The 17012-nt window shown below is 37.1% G+C and overlaps 1 protein-coding gene across 29 annotated transcripts in view; it reads right to left on the bottom strand.

Moving 5' to 3' along the window:
• DNM3 (dynamin 3) overlaps positions 1-17012 on the bottom strand; it is a 542852-nt gene that overhangs the window by 460997 nt on the left and 64843 nt on the right. For all 29 annotated transcript variants that reach the window (XR_014816234.1, XR_014816231.1, XR_014816226.1 and 26 more), the window contains exon 2: positions 11874-11947. Coding sequence is in view for 18 of the 29 variants with exons in the window: in XM_021063644.2 (XP_020919303.1) it covers positions 11874-11947 (74 nt within the window). In the remaining 11 variants the exon portion in view is untranslated. The remainder of the gene's footprint in view (positions 1-11873; positions 11948-17012) is intronic.

Here is a 17012-nt window from a genome sequence, read left to right as displayed (position 1 = left end):
TGAAGCAATTCCAGATCCTTAATAACCCTCTGTGCTGGACCAAGGATCCAACCTGCATCCTAGGGCTCCCAAGACGTGCCGAACACACTGCACCAATGCGGGAACTCCAAGTCTATACATTTTTTAGCGATAAAAAAAAATCATACCTCCTCCTCTCATATTTAAACAGGTATTAATGTTACAGCTTATCTTTTAATCCTCTTCAATATCAATTATTTTAAGACAACCCATTTTTTTAAAAGGGAGCAGAGAGAAGAAAAGAAAGAAAACTCTCAAAACTAAGGAACGTTATCTCTCTCTTCCATTTAACCTCTTTAAGTAGTCGTAAGTCTGGAGCAAATATTTGATGGACCAAAAGAGTCTAAGGTTAGAGAATTATAATTTTTGGCTTAGAAACTCAAGGCAGTTACAAACCTCAATACTTTCTCCTTAAAACAGAAGAAAGACCTAAAAAATAACAAATTACTTCTAACTCAAATGTTAACCTTACAATCTGGAGTGGTAATTCTATTGAAATGTATTATTTCTTCATTTTCTCTAAGGAGAAATATATAACATCTTTTTTTTTAGTCATTTTTGTCCTAAATGGAAAGATATGTGTTGTTAAAAGGCAGTCATGTACCATGAAGAAACAAGAATGGGTCAGGTTAGCTGAGTATAGCTTCTTGACTTTAAATTTTGAGGGTTGAGTGAAAATTGCTGTTGACTTGTACTGGAAGGTACAGACATAAGTGAGCTACTAGAAATTCTAAGTCCTCGAGTAAATGTGTAGCCAGTGATTAAACTGAGAAAAAAGGGGGGAGGGTAACAAGAGAAAATTGATGGAAAATAAGTTTCAGAGAGCTGTAAGCAAAACAGAAAGAAAAAAGAAAATAAATGAATATAACCAGTCATTCTCAGTGAGATTCCAATAACCATCCATAAGAACAAGTTTAATTTCTTGAGTTACACAAATATTAAAAGAAGAAAAAAAAATAAAAAATAAATAAAAGAACAGTGACTTAGGAAAAAAACAACCAAACCAGATTCAAAATAGGTCTGGATAAAAGTCCCAAATAGTATTAACTACCTTTTTCCCCCCTCAAAAACAAGGTTTATGAGAACCATTTGGTCTCTCTATGAAATAGGTTATAAATGTGGAAATATTTCAAACATAGCCCTACTTAATATATACTTACAGCCTCCCTAAACATCCAGAGATGTTTATAATATCTCTATCCATTTAACAAGAATATTGTTCCACCTAGGACTTTTAGAAGTTCACTTATTATATGGTGTCTAATATTCATGAAAAAAATAACCCAAAGCATCCTCCAAAAAGGTGAATTCCTTTGATACCTTCCATGCCAGTGATCCTCCAACTTTTCGGAAAACCTAACATTCCCCCCATTGTCTAACTCCCCCACTAAATATTTCTAATTTATTTTTGATATTAATATCTTCCATAATTAAAATTATGTGCTTGATAACTCTGTGACATTCCACAGAGCTTACAAAAAATTAAGGAGGAGGACCCCAGCTCCAAGGGATGAGTGTATATGCACCTGCTGTTACAGAGATTTCACCTGGATGGTTTTTACATTTCTCCATTAACACCTGGAAGGTTAACAACAAAACTTGGTGTTACTAGATCAACAACCTCTGACAGTCTATGAAGATCCCGGGGCTCTTGAAACATTAGAGCCAGGTGTGCTGGTATCTGAGCTAGATGCCCAGGCAGCAGGAGAACAGTTTGGAATTGAATGAGTACCTGTTACACTGAAAGCACAGTGTACCTGTACAAAAACGCCATGACCAAACATTTAAACAACTTTTTTTTTCCAAGTTACACCCACAGCACATAGAACTTCCTGGGCCAGGGATCGAATGCAAGCCACAGCTACAACCTACACCACAGCTACAACAATGCTGGATCCTTAACCTACTGCACTGGCCTGGGGATCAAACCCATGCCACCACAGAGACAACTCCAGATCCTTAACCCATTGCACTACAGCGAGAAATCCATTTAGGTGACTTTTTAAAGAATGACAGGTAAATTCGTCAACAAAAAGATCCTATTAAAAGGAAGAAGGAAAGAAAAGTATCTAGAAAAAGAAAACAACAGAGATATAATTAGATAAAATGGTTATATGTGTTTCTCAAACTGTGACCCAAAGACCAACAACTTGAGAAGCACCCAGAAGTAGTTCTTTAAAATGCAGAATCCAGGAGTTCCTGTCACGGCTCAGTGGTAATGAACCCAACTACTATCCATCAGGATGCAGTTCAATCTCTGGCCTTGATCAGTGGATTAAAGAATCTGGCATTGCTGTGAGCTGTGGTGTCGGTCACAGATGTGACTCAGATGGGGTGTTGCTGTGGCTGTGGTATAGGCTGGCAGCTACAGCTTGGATCTGACACATAGCCTGGGAATTTCCATATGCCATGGGGTGTGGCCCTAGGGGAAAAAAAATAAAATAAAATGCAGAATCCTGGGCCATACCCCTAGACCTGCTGAATCAAAACCTCTGAATGATACCTAGGAATCTGCACAGTACTTTAAGCATATTAAAAATGCAAATCAAAACTACTATGAAGTACCACCTCACACCAGGCAGAATGGCCATCTTTAATAAGTCAACAAATAACAAATGCTGGAGAGGGTGTAGAGACAAGGGTACGCTCCTTCACTGTTGGTGGAAATGTAAATTGGTACAACCACTGTGGAAAACAGTATGGAGCTTCCTCAGAAAACTAAATATAGAACTACCATATGACCCAGCAATCCCACTCTTGGGCATATATCTGGACAAACCCTTCCTTGAAAAAGACACATGCACCCATATGTGCATTGGAGCACTAGTCACAATAGCCAAGACATGGAAACAACCCAAATGTCCATCAACAGAAGACTGGATTAGGAAGAAGTGAGATATATATATATATATATATATATATCCACAAAGGAATACTACTTAGCCATAAAAAGAACAAAATAATGCCATTTGCAGCAACATGGATGGAACTAGAGACTCTCATACTAAGTGAAGTAAGTCAGAAAGAGAAAGACAAGTATCATACGATATCATTTATATCTGGAATCTAATATTTGGCATAAATGAACCTTTCCACAGGGGGTGGGGGGGAAACTCATGGACTTGGAGAACAGCCTTGTGGTTGCTAAGGGGGAGCGGGAGGGAGCAGGATGGACTGGGAATCTAGGGTCAATAGATGCAAACTATTGCCTTTGTAATGGATGAGCAATGAGATCCTGCTACATGGCATTGGGAACTACATCTAGCCACTTATGATGGAGCATGATGGAGGATAATGTAAGAAAAAGAGTGTATATATGTTTGTGTGACTGGGTCACTTTGCTGTACAGTAGAAAACTGACAGAAACTGTAAATCAGCTCTAATGGGGAAAAAATCATTTTAAAAAAGAATAATATTCAAAGAACTTTAAACAATGAACCTGCACTTTATGTGGTACCCTGTACTTTTTTTTTTTGTTGTTGTTTTTTTTTTTTGCTTTTTAGGGGCACACCTTTGGCATATGAAAGTTCCCAGGCTAGGAGTCAAATCAGAGCTGCAGCTGCCAGCCTACACCATAGCCACAGCAACTCAGGATCCAAGCCACATCTGTGACGTACACCACAGCTCATGGTGACACCAGATCCTTAACCCACTGAGAGAGGCCAGGGATCGAGCCCACATCCTCATGGATACTAGTTGGGTTCTTAAATCACTGAGCCACCAGAGGGAACTCCAGTAACCTGTACTTTACATGGAAAGCAATAGGGAACCAGCACTGGAGCAGAACAAGGTCAAAGCTGCAGTTAAAAATCACATTTGTTTTCACTATGAGGTTAACTTGTTACAGTGAAAAGAAAAACATTTTAGCCTCTGCAAAAACACTCTAAAATATCAGTTTTAATTAAATTCAGATACTTAAATGTAAAACAAAATGAGGTATGTAGTTTTAAAATCTTTCCAGTGTTGTTATTCAAAACAGTACTTGAATGTTTCCACTAAGTATATGCCAGTCTAATTTATTCAACTAGAAAAAAAGGAGTTCTCTTGTTGTGCAGCGCGTTAAGGATCCTGTGTTGACACTGCAACAGCTTGAGTCACTGCTGTGGTGGCCTGGGCCCAGGAAACTCCCACTTGCCATGGGCATGGTCAAAAAAAATCTTTTGGTGGGGGAAAAAACTGTAACTGCAATGTATACATCTAAGGATGACCTGACCCCCTTGCTGTACAGTGGGAAAATAATAAAAAAAAAAAAATCTTTTAAGTAAAATGAAAATAAACTAGAGAATAAGTCCCGGACATTGCACATAAATCAGGATTTAAAGTCTAACTAATACACAAACTTTTTAAAATATCTCACCTCAATGAAAAGTTAACGTCTTTCTCCAGAATTAATTATTCTTTGGCTACTGTAGCAGCAAGCAATCGCCTCAAATGCCCGCTGGCTCAGTTCTACCAGGACGCAGAGTGCTCTCCATGCTGACCTGACAACGGACCCCAGCATGAAGCCCATGACACAGACCACAGTGATTTGCCACCTTCACAAGTCTTCCTGCTGCTTCTTAGACCTGCTGCCTGAACTTGGTGTCTCCACCTCTTCCTGTTAATTATCTGGTGCCTCAGAAACAAATTTTCAGATTTCCGTTACTGAGGTTTTTTATTAAAATGGTTATTAACGGCAATGCTAACCAAGGACCCAAACTACTTAATAGTAACAATTCTCTAATAAATGACAAGCCTTGGCCAGTTTTTAAAACATGCTATATTGTTTGGTAGATGCAATGCCAAGGTGGTAAATCAAATTTTGATGAATTAACATTATATTTGACATACATGAAAGGTGTCAGCAAAAAGGAAATCTTTCACAAAAGAAAGAATATTTCAGTAATTTGAAAAATTACCTTTAATGTATTCATTTTGTAACTTCTGATTTTTAATACCTTCCTTCCTTTCATTAATGTCATAGAAGTAAAGGAGAGTGAGGGAATATAATAGCATTTAGGGGAATATCTTAACAGAAAACTTCTCACAGAAAACAAAACCATTTATCCTTGACCATGACCTACAGGCTTTACTTGTATAAGTCCTTAACTTTTAATACAGAGAATGACTTGGATTCTGGTGTCTTAAAAAAAACCCTCCCCTTCAGGGGGCATATCAAATTCCAAACGGACCACTTCTTAAAGTAGGGGAACTTTTCAAATACTCAGTAGTTCATCAAAATATTACACTCAGACACATTTGCTTTCTCAGTCTGACATACCATTTAACCAGTAAACAGTAAGATCAGGTGTTGCAAAGAATGAAACCAGTGGTATGCTGGTAAATGTTTACCAGCTGTCACTGCAGGGGGGAAAAAGTCCTGATGTGTAACATCTGCCGATTTCTATACTGTAAATTCTTCCACCATGAGCAACTTCAAGCTACCACCATGGCATCACTGGGAAGACAGGTACACAGCCTGATCTAAGGAGCTGGCATAACCGAGTTTCAGCATGGTACCAGAGGAAGCCCCTAGGCACTGAAAACTGTCTTCTTGTCTTATGAAGACCTTCCTACTTCCTTGTTCTCAACACTGTAGTCCTCACCCAACACCTTACCTATGCTTTGTCCAACTTTTGTCCTCCCAAGCCGTACTTCAGAAATCTCTCTCTCTAAAACCAAACTACCAGGACCTCACTTAAAAATGTTAATGAAAGAAGTGATTTTTCTCACCTCTCTCACAACACTGTGTGTTTTCTTGGAATGCCCTCTGTGCTAAGTACTAAAGGTCCTAAAACAAATTACATAGAACAAAACACAGTATCCATAATTAATTTTTGGCTTGGTTTCACAACTAGTACAGCAGAAGATGGAGACAACAGTTAAATATTACTGAATGGACATTATGTTGGAAATTAGAAGATAATTACGAATTATCCAAACAATTTCTACATTTAATAATCACATATTTGTGCTCCTTCACATAAAAAATACAATATAAAAATATGAAGTATGTCCTGCAAATATAAATCAAGCAGTTTGAGTTTCTTATTTAAAAAAAAATGCAATATTAACAGTGACAGGAAGATACTAATAACAAATCCAAATCCTACCAACAGTGTAGCCTTGGACAAATAGCTTAACCTTGCTGGGGCTCTTTTTCTAAAATAGGAATCATAATATTTCAGAAGGTTCTTGTGAAGATTAAATTAAAATATTTTCAAATTGAATAGTTCATGGAATTCCCGGCGTGGCTCGGTGGTAACAAACCCAACTAGTATCCAAGAGGACACAGGATCGATCCCTGGCATCACTCAGTGAGTTAAGGACCCGGCGTTGCAGTGAGCTGTGGTGTAGGTCGCAGATACAGCTTGGATCCTGCCTTGCTTTGGCTGTGGCATAGGCTGGCAGCCACAGCCCTGATTCAATTCGACCCCTAGCCTGAGAACTTCCATATGACTTGGGTGTGGCCCTAAAAAGACAGGGGGGAAAAATTGCACACTTCAGATATAATTAATGCTCGAAAATGGCAGCAAATTATTATTTCTCTATAGTCAACTGGCCTGGGCTAGCAATTCTTTTATGAACATTTCAGGGGTTATGGCAGGAAAATATATGCATTAGAAATTTCAGTAACCACATGATTCTGAATATTCCCTATATGCCTCTGGACCCAGCACAACCACAGCCTCAAGCTTAACCTAACCCAGGCTCTCACTGCCCATGGCTGCTGTCTCTGAACCCCTGAGGCAAACGCATAACCTTTTGCAAAAAATCAAGCTAGCAGCCCTCCTTAATTGGGAACAGAAACCAAATGCATCACTGGCTTTTTAAGAGTATCAAAAGCTAATAGAAGAAAAGTCAAAGGACAGAAAGTTACTTGATTTATTTTATGCTGACGAGTATGGCTTTCATTTGACAACTTTACAATGATAAATATGTATAGAAAGAAATGTAAATAACCTAAGTAATCTAGAGGAATTACTTTAACAGTAAGAGAAAAGAATAAGTTACTATAATCAAATGCATCTTAGGAATGCTAGAATGCTTAAACAAGCATCTTAAATAAGAAATCTGTAAATTTAAGGGTAAACATATTAAGGGTTTTTTAAAAATCATCTCAGTAAGTGTCAAAGTGACTCAGTAAAGTTACATACCTATTCATTAGATTTTTAAATTTTAAAAATCAGAACTAAAATAGTTCCTTACCAGGAAAAAAACAAATAGTAAAGAGTACATGCATAACTTAACACACAGGTATTTTCATCAAACAAGAGGCACAACATTGTTCGGGAAGTCCTGGTCATTGCAACAGGGCGTTAGAGTGACATACTAATGGAAATAAAAAGATAAAATAATAATTATCAGCAAATACTTGTTCTCCTAGTTTTCCTAGAGAAAAAAAAGTTACCGAATGAGGATTCCACTAAAAGCATAAATTTACCTGTAGTTTCTCTCACATTTTTCCCTTCCCATTTGGTTGGAACAGAACAGGTATCCCTTCATCCTCCTCATGAGTAAAAGAAATTATCCTAACCCACTCTGAAATCCCTGAATCACTCTATCATTTCTTTCCCTTGTGTTCAATGGCATGTACTTTAAGGGTCTAATCCTTCTTTCACGTTCCCTTTCAAAGTCCCTAGCCCAAAAGACCCTACCAAATCTGCTTTTTTTTTTTTTCAGCAACATTGTCCCTCCTTACTCTATCTCCTACTACCCCTCTTCATTCACTCTACTTCTAGACCTACTGGCCTCCTTGTTAAACTCCAAACATATAAGCATCTTAGAACTTTCTAATTTCTCTATGCCTACACAAATATGGCTTAAATGCTCACTTTCTTTATCACCTAACATCCATGTGTTTGTTTTGCCTTTTTTCCCCCCTTATTGTTGGTTTCTCTCCAAGAATATAAGCTCCATGATGACAGGGATATTTGCCTGTAACACAGGAATCAATCAATAAACGTTGGTTGAATAAATGAATCTATTAAGAGAAAATATTATTTCTGGAACTTACCCCAGGTAGCATCTCAAGGCACAAGTATACTGCATGAGAAGAGATATATATCCCCACCTTGCTTCATTTTGTTAGCCTTCCATCAACCCAAGCCTGTAGTGATACCCCAGACTTTCCTATGAACAGTGCCTTTAGGGTAAAAGAAACGGGGTACAGACAGTTCTCAGCTACCATCAGCTGCAATGCAAAAGCTCCATTTTGAGGTTCTTGAAGGATTACAGGGACAGTAAGTTTTCCCTGAGGGAAGAACTTCCAGTCCGCTTTGCATAAAAAGACAGGAGGGAGAGGAGATATGATCCTCACTGATTAATGGGAAATAATGAAAAAATAGTCAAGGGCTTAGAAGAGGCAAGACTGAGAGACTGTTGACAAAAAGGTATAAGGAAGATGCATGTGACATACCGTCTCAAAAGAGCTCAATATGTAAGAACTTCTTTCCCATGTCAATACTCAAAACCCCCACTGCAATGAACTTATTAATATTCTGGTCAATAAGTGTCCTTTCTGAGCTACTCCAGTATTTGCATGATAAGTATTTGTTGAATAAATTAAGAAATGCAAATTAAATTACTATATAATTAAAATACCAAGAGAATCAATTAAAAATATTTTAATCTGTCAAATGTAGAGTTAGGACAGTTAATTTAAAAATTAAAACTAAAAACAGCAGCTTTTACATAGATCAGCAATTAGAGGTTAGAAAACAGAATGAAAAAAATCCGTATTCAAGCCACAAGAAAAAAATTATGAATACCCTAACTAGAAATACATGGGTGCCATATAAAGACCATCAAGAATTTTGCTAAATAATAATAATAAAAGGAGACTTGAGCAAATGAAAGGAAATAGCATGATCCCTGAATTGGAAAAAATAATGAATATGTTAATGATATTGATTATTTTCTAATGAATCTATTAAAATCAAAATAATTCTAGTGGCAATAGTTTTGTATTTACAAAATTATCCTAAACTTTGACACAAACAGAAAAGAATCCCTAAATAAAAATAAAAATGAGGAGAGGACTATAAGCCCTAACAGATATTAAAGCAAATTATAAACCCAGTAAAACACTGCAGTAAAACTCTTAAGATATTAAGAGATTGCTGGAGTTCCTGTTGTGGCAGGAACAAATCCAACTAGTAACCATGAGGTTGTGGCTTCGATCCCTGGCCTAGCTCAATGGGTTAACGATCCAGCATTGCCATGAGCTGTGGTGTAGGTCGCAGACACAGCTGGGATCCTGCATGGCTACAGCTGTGGCACAGGCCGGTGGCTACAGCTCGAAATAGACCCCTAGTCTGGGAACCTCCACATGCCACAGGTGCAGCTCTAAAAAGCAGAAAAAAAAAAATGAGAGATTGCTGAAAGAACATAATATAAGATAGAGGACATTGTGCAAAAATTATTTAAGCACACATGAAGATAAATTTTAGGATTCTCACTGTGGTGCAGTACATTAAGAATCCAATTGCAGCAGCTCAGGTCACTGCAAAGGCACAGGTCTAATCCGTGGTCCAGCACAGTTGGTTAAAGAATCCTGGGGCATAGGATGCAGCTGCAGCTCAGATTCAATCCCTAACCCAAGAACTTCCATATGCTGCAGATGTCGCCATTAAAAAAAAAATATTTTAAGAAAGAAAATAAATTTCAGACTAAACATTAAACTTTAAAAGTATGAAAGGGAAAAATTTATGCTAAATATTTACTTTTTGTTAAACATAAATGTACAGATTTTACAAAACCATAAAGAGTAAAACTTCTGTACATTAAAAATTATATAACCAGACTAGAGACTTCATCCTAGTCACTACTATATCCCCAGAATTTAGAATAGTATGCAGATCTTTAAGCAATTTACTTTTTCCAAAGGATAGCATTTGACTCCATTCCTTTGGATCAAACTTAGATTTTTTTACATTAAAAAATGGTTTAAAATACCTATACTTTCTATCAAAAACTTAGCTGAATTGTGATAGTGATGCATTGAATCTATCAATTTGGGAAGTACTGCCATCTTAACATTATCTTCTAATCAGTGAACATGGGATATTTTCCCAATTACCAAATAATAATTTGTAGTTTTCAGAGCATAAGTTTTGCTCTCCTGTTAAATTTATTCCTAAGAAGTGTATTCTGTGTGGTGCCACTATAAATAGAAGTGTTTTCTTGCCTTAATTTTTTGATTGTGCACTGCAAGTGTATTGAGATACAATTGATTTTTGCATCCTTATTTTTAACCTGCAACCTTGCTGAACTAGTTTGTAGTTCTAATAGTTTTTTAGTGAATTCCTTAGAAATTTATATGTACTTGATCATATCATCTGCAAATAGAAATAATTTTACTCTATCCTCTCCGGTATCAATGTCTTTTATTTTTTTCTCTTGCCCAACTGTCCCATCTAGAACCTCCAGTACAATACTGAATACAAGTGGCAAGAGTGGACATCCTTGTTTTGTTCCCAATCTTAGAGGGAAATGAACTTATATACAAAACAGAAATAGACCCTCAGACATAGAAAACAAACTCATGGTTACCAAAGAGGAAAGGAACAAAGATGGTTATGTTAGGAGTTAGGGATTAACATATACCCACTACTACATATAAAATAGATAACCAACAAGAACCTGCTGTATAGCACAGGGAACTATACTCATTATTTTGTAATAGCCTATAAAGGAAAATAATCTGAAAAAAATACTTATGTATAACTGAATCACTTTGCTGAATATCTGAAACTAACAACATTGGAAATCAACTATACTTCAATTTTTTTGAAATTGGGAAAGATAAAAATAGCCAATTCACAAAAGAAGAAATGCAAATACCAAACACACAAAAGAAATTCCACATTGCCAGTTACTGAGAAATAAAATTAGGAGTTCCCATTGTGGCTCAGTGGGTTATAAACCTCACTAGTATCCATGAGGATGTGGGTTCCATCCCTGGCTTCAGTGGGTTAAGGATCCAGCGGTTGTGAGCTGTGGTGTAGGTCGCAAAAGCATCTTGGGTCCCGCATTGCTGTGGCAGAGGCCAGCAGCTGAAGCTCCAATTCGACCCCTAGTCTGGGAACTTCCATAAGCCACAGGTGAAGCACTAAAAACAAAAAAAAAGAAAAAAGAAAGAAAGAAAAAAAAATAGGGCTCATTTGCCTATCAAATTATCACGGTGTTAAAGAAGGGGCAAAAATAACACATTAATTACAGAAATGGATATAAACACAGATACACTATAGATATGCATACAGATATTAGATAGATAATAAATTACCTTTTATTTTATTTATCTTTTTGCGTTTTCTAGGGCCACTCTCACGGCATATGGAGAGTCCCAGGCCAGGAGTCCAATTGGAGCCACAGCCACCGGCCTACGGCCTATGCCAGAGCCACAGCAACGCGGGATCTGAGCCGCATCTGCAACCTACACCACAGCTCAGGCAACGTTGGATCCTTAACCCACTGAGCAAGGCCAGGGATCCAACCCGCAACCTCATGGTTCCTAGTCGGATTCGTTAACCACTGGGCCATGACAGGAACTCCAATAATAAATTACTTTTAAAAAATTCCCAAACACACACACACACACACACACACACACACTCACACACCTACAGGAAGGAAGTATACAAAAGGGATATTAGTGGTTATACCATACTATAAAATTATATAAATATATTAAAATAAGTGAGACTCTCCCTTTAATGTAATAAAAGGAATCTAAAAAACAATGAAGAAGGGAGCATTCTGGACAGAAATACAAACAGCTACCCATGGCAGAGTCAGCACAAAAACACTCAAGAATGCAAACAACAGGTACCATGGGCTATGTTCATCCATGTGGCAACATCCACATTCATTACCTGCTTTCGAAGTAACAAGCTGCAGCACCAGAGGGCGTCTTGTTACAATGCCTGACCCTCGAGGGAGAAAGTCCCTAAAAAAGAAAAGAAAAAAAAAGGATAAATTAAGGCATTTTAAGGAATTCTGATCACCTATAAGTTTATAAGTCAAGTTCCACAGTAAGTCTCCTAATTTCCAACCTTTTGAAGCATCACATATCTAAAGAATGCTAAATTCATCTCATAAAAGAAACATCTGCAAAAATAAAAATGGGGATGGGGAAGGGTCCTTATATTGAATATTAATCCACTTTCATTGTCATAATGACCTCACTGGAATATGTAACTCATTCATTTATCTGAAATTAATAAAGGTTTGCATTAAATTACTGTGTATTGTCAATTCATTTTTTTTTTCAGATAACCAACATGTACAAAAAATTTAATGTAGAAATTAATCCTAAACACTTTGGTAATTAAAAAATTCAGCACTCCATCCAGCTTCAATATTAGTAATATTAAATAGTGACCATTATAAGAGGAAATAAAGGCACATTACATTGTATCTTCTAAATACCTAACATTTTTCTCCAATAAAAGGTCATACAGAAAAGTGTAGATAAATACTGTGTATGCAGAAATTAATAGCACAAAAATACCGCAATTTGATTTTTTTGTTCTCATTCCTGACAGATGAGAGTTTATTAAAAAGAGACTTTTAATAAAGATTGTATTTAAAGTGGCATATGAATATACACTAAACCAATAAAACTGGAGCAAAGAAAGTATTTTATAATTACATCTGCAATTCCACATAAATCGGTTTTGATTCTGCAATGTCAAAGAGAATTCATAAGCATACCCGTAATGGTTTTTAAACATTTAGAATGCCTCACAACTTCTAGAGGAATCGTTTTTTAAAAAAAACCACAGCATTCCACTCAAAATAAATGTCTGACTCAACGGCATTTTTCCTGAAAAGTGGTTCCAGAAACACCAGTAAGTGTTATAACCACAGATGCCTAGGATCCATACTGACCCTACAGATTTCAGAATTTTTCTAGGGAGATGTGGCATCTACAGTCTTAACAAGCTCCAGGGGATTCTGATGCTCACCGCGGTTTGAGAATCACTGGCCTTAAACTGGGATATGTTACTCAACAATTTAGTGGGTAATGAATGGCATGGGGCATACTATGAGTTTTGTAGGAAAAGTGGCAGAACAGAGCTTCAACACAGATGGGATTTCAGTGAACAGCAACTTATACACCTGGTAAAGGCCAGTGAGAAGGCTGCAAAAGCCAAGCCTTTAGCTCCACTGATACTTCAGAATAGAGAGTTACAGAAATAAAATTAATAAAATTTCCCTTACTTACAACTTACATATTTTGCAAATGCTAGTATAAATTCTATGGCCTCTTGGCTAAGTTATGACCTTATTCCTTGACTCCCAGGGGTCAGTTTCATTTGGAATGTCACAGTATGTGAATAAAATAGAGAATAGTAAAATTACAGACTTGTTTTTGCTCTAAAAAAAAATGCCGACTGAAATAATATTTATTCAACAAATAATTAGAAAGTGCTAGAGATGATGTGGCCATGGGCCTGTACTAATTAGACAGCACGAGTATGAAATCTAATGGGAAGATAAAGATACACATTCACACAGAAAACCATTAGGATGGGAGCACATAAACTATCCTGGAGTACAGAAAAGAGAGATACCGACTCTCTTCTTCTCAAAGTATCTAAATACAAATAATTAAATACTCTTTTAATATTCTCCAGGAACTATCTTAGAATATTTCCTAGTTTGGATGGTTTTATTAATTTCTTAAAATTTAATCAAAACAAGGAGAAAGTCTATTCTGTGTGCAGAACTAAAAAGACGTTAATTCGAGAATCAAAATGTATAAAAAGAAAAAGCAAAACCCCAGGGCAAAGAGCTGGAGGCCATCTGTTTGTGTTATTAGGTTCATGAATGAGGTTTTAGGATGTATGGATGCCAAAGAAAAATATAAGTTCTTAAATGTCTGAATAATGCCATTAACAAATCAATAGAATATTTTCTTTTAAAAAAATGTAGAAAAGAAAGAAGGAAAGGAGGGAAGGAAGAAGGAATTTAGCTGACTAATGCTTTTGTGCTGCATCTGTTTCAGCTCATCCTGTGACTATATATTTATAATGCAGATTTAGTAACAATCCGTTTTCACATTATTAAAGTAAAACAGAACGTATCAAACATTTTAAATAACAAGTAATTATCATGCATTTGCCTAAAACATAAACTTATAAGCTTACAGGAGTTCCCGTTTGGCTTGGGGGATTAACATAGTGTCTGTAAGGATGCGGGTTCAATGCCTGGCCTCACTCAGTGGGTTAAAAATCTGACATTGCCGCAAGCTACAGCATAGGTAGCAGACGCAGCTTGGATCCCAAGTTTCTTCGGCTGTGGCATAGGCTGGCAGATGCAGCTCCGATTCGACCCCTAGCCAGGGAACTTCCATATGCCACAAATGTGGCAGTAAGAAGAAAAAGAAAGTAAGCCTACAGGTATAGCGAATACTTTTCCCTACTTTTTTTTATTAAGCAACAAGAACTTTGAGAGTGATAAATGGTTTCAGGTATCCAGTCTCCTTCTTACACTTACTGGCCCCCTTCATGGCTCTCACCAATCCACCTCCAACACATACATTCTCACCAAAAGTCAAAAGATTTGGTAACCAAATTCTGCTATTTGGAAGTCTCTTCTGACTTTACAGGAGTATCTGAGTGCAACAAAGCATAACAGAGAAACTCCTCTCTTCGTGAGTGACTAATCTAGCCTCCTGAAGATTCATGTCATTCTGGTGATCCAGCAGCAATAAAAACCATATGCCCAGCACACTCCTGCTGTAAAAACCTAAGGGAGTGAGCCCTCAAATGAAATAAGGTAACCTCACTTTGAGCCCCAGTTCTGCCCCTGAGTGGGCAAAATTCTCTAAATCTCAGTTTACTATTAAATTGAGATAATCCTATGAATCAAATGAAATGCAACATATGGCAACTTTTAAGAAAATTAAGCAGCACAGAAAAATGCAATACTGTTATCATTGCTACAATACAGCCAAAGAGTGTTTTCCCTGATATTTAAGCATTCTTCCATCTTTTAAAAAAAAGCCCCTATAGACAATTTTTAACATTTCATGAATACTGTTTGGAGGGGAGGCACCTCAAACCCCACCTGAACTATCCCCTTGGTGACTAGCTGCACTGGTTTGCAAAGCTCAGATCCACCTTCCTGCCTCCATCAACAGGGAGGCAAGGCACTGATACAAACAATTATGAATAATTCATTAGCCACTGAGTACAATCATCCATTTGAATTTTATTATTTTCTGTGTAATAAGTGGTTGGTTTTCCTGTAAGTACATCTTATGGAAAAACTACTTTGCTAAATTAATGCAGAAAAATGACTGCACTTTTAGCATTACTGTGATTTTAAATTTGTGTGCTATTTTCCTCCAAAATGGGCTTCAAGGTACAGTGAGAAGAGCAATCTGGGAAGTAAGCAGTATTAAACTGACTCCCTTCTTTAGCATGAATACCTCATTTACGATTGGACTGTTCAGATTTTAGTCAGGAAGAGTGTGCTTCCCTCTCTATGCCACACAGCAGCTATAATTCAAATGCCTTTCTTTTCTCTCAACACACTGCAATAAAGCATTAAGTTATGCAGTCTTAACAGCTGGTTTTCAGACAATAAGTCAATGTTCTTTTATGGTTTCCTGATCCCCACACAAAAACTAGAGAACAGTTCCCATGCTACGGTCTAAGAATCACCTTGATAATATTTCTCATTGGCACTTCTGGTAACTTAGTTACCAAGAAATACTATTATTCTCCATCGGGAAATGATTGATCTTTGGAAGTCTAAAAGGAGAGCACACTTGTTGTGCTAACAAAGCTAAAAGGAATTTTTTCCCTTAGCAGCAAATAAAGTAACTACAGAGATGCTTTTTTTCAAAATAGATGTAAACAATGACTAACCAGGTGATCTGTTTAGTAAATAAATGTTTAACATCTGCCCTTGATTGAAGCCAAGAGGTATAACTCATACTCTCCTATAAGTTAATTCATGTAGCTAATTCATTCAAAGCCAAATGATATTAGTCTTAGAGGGGAATGATGTGTAAATGATTACAGTAACCATAGGTACAATGTTAAGCTCCACATAAAATGAAGTATCAACACAGAGCAGGGAAAAATCTATTCTGCTTAGGGAGCCAGCCAGAAACTATTTCAGAGAGATATAAGGTAGGAGGCATTCCACAGGGCATTAGGTTGTGCAGAGACATGTAAGATCTATATAACACAGAACATTAAAGAACTTTAAATATTAAATAAAAGGATGAGGTGGAGTGTCTGAAGAAGGAAGCAGGAAGAGACCTTAGAGGCCCTCACTTGTATCTCCCCTCTTTTTTTTTTCTTTTTAGGGCTGAACCCATGGAATATGGAAGTTCCCAGGTGCCAAATCAGAGCTACAGCTGCCAGCCTATACTACCGCCACAGCAAGGAAAGATCTGAGCCATGTCTGTGACCTATACCACAGCTCATGCAATGCCAGATGCTTAACCCACTGAGCAAGGCCAGGGATTGAAGCCTGTGTCCTCATGGATATTAGCCGGATTCATGTCTACTACAATACAACAGGAACTCCGTATTTTTTTTCTTCCTATGAAAACAGGAAGATATTGAAGAGTTTCAAGTGATCAGATTGACAGTTCATGGGATACTCCACAGAGAATGCTGAAAAGGAGAAAGACAAAAGACAAGGAGACTAGTCACCAACCAGTATAGGCCATTGAAGAAGGAGATGATAAAGGTTAGGTCCAAGGCAGCGAGATGGTGGAGATGGAGAGAAGACAACAGAGAGAATGGACAGGTGACAGGATTTAATGATCGATTTGATGTGCAATTAAATGATATGGAGAATCTAAGATAAATCTCAGATTTCTGGTTTGGGGAACTATTTGAATATCAGTGCCATTAACCAGAAGAGGTTAACAGAAGAGATCTTTCTGTAACAGAAAGATCTGGTTACAGCTGATGTTTATATAGTGTCTACCATATGCAAGACATCATTCTTTTTTTTTTTTTTCTTTCCTCTTTTAAGGGCTG

This window comes from Sus scrofa, chromosome 9, assembly GCF_054392235.1.
Source record: "Sus scrofa isolate SSC_HxYL_T2T_F1_AM1 chromosome 9, Sscrofa_HxYL_maternal_Yorkshire_Landrace_v2.0, whole genome shotgun sequence".
Lineage (NCBI taxonomy): Eukaryota > Metazoa > Chordata > Mammalia > Artiodactyla > Suidae > Sus > Sus scrofa.
The sequence above is the reverse complement of the archived record's forward strand: the minus strand, read 5'-3'. Positions and strand labels throughout refer to the sequence as shown.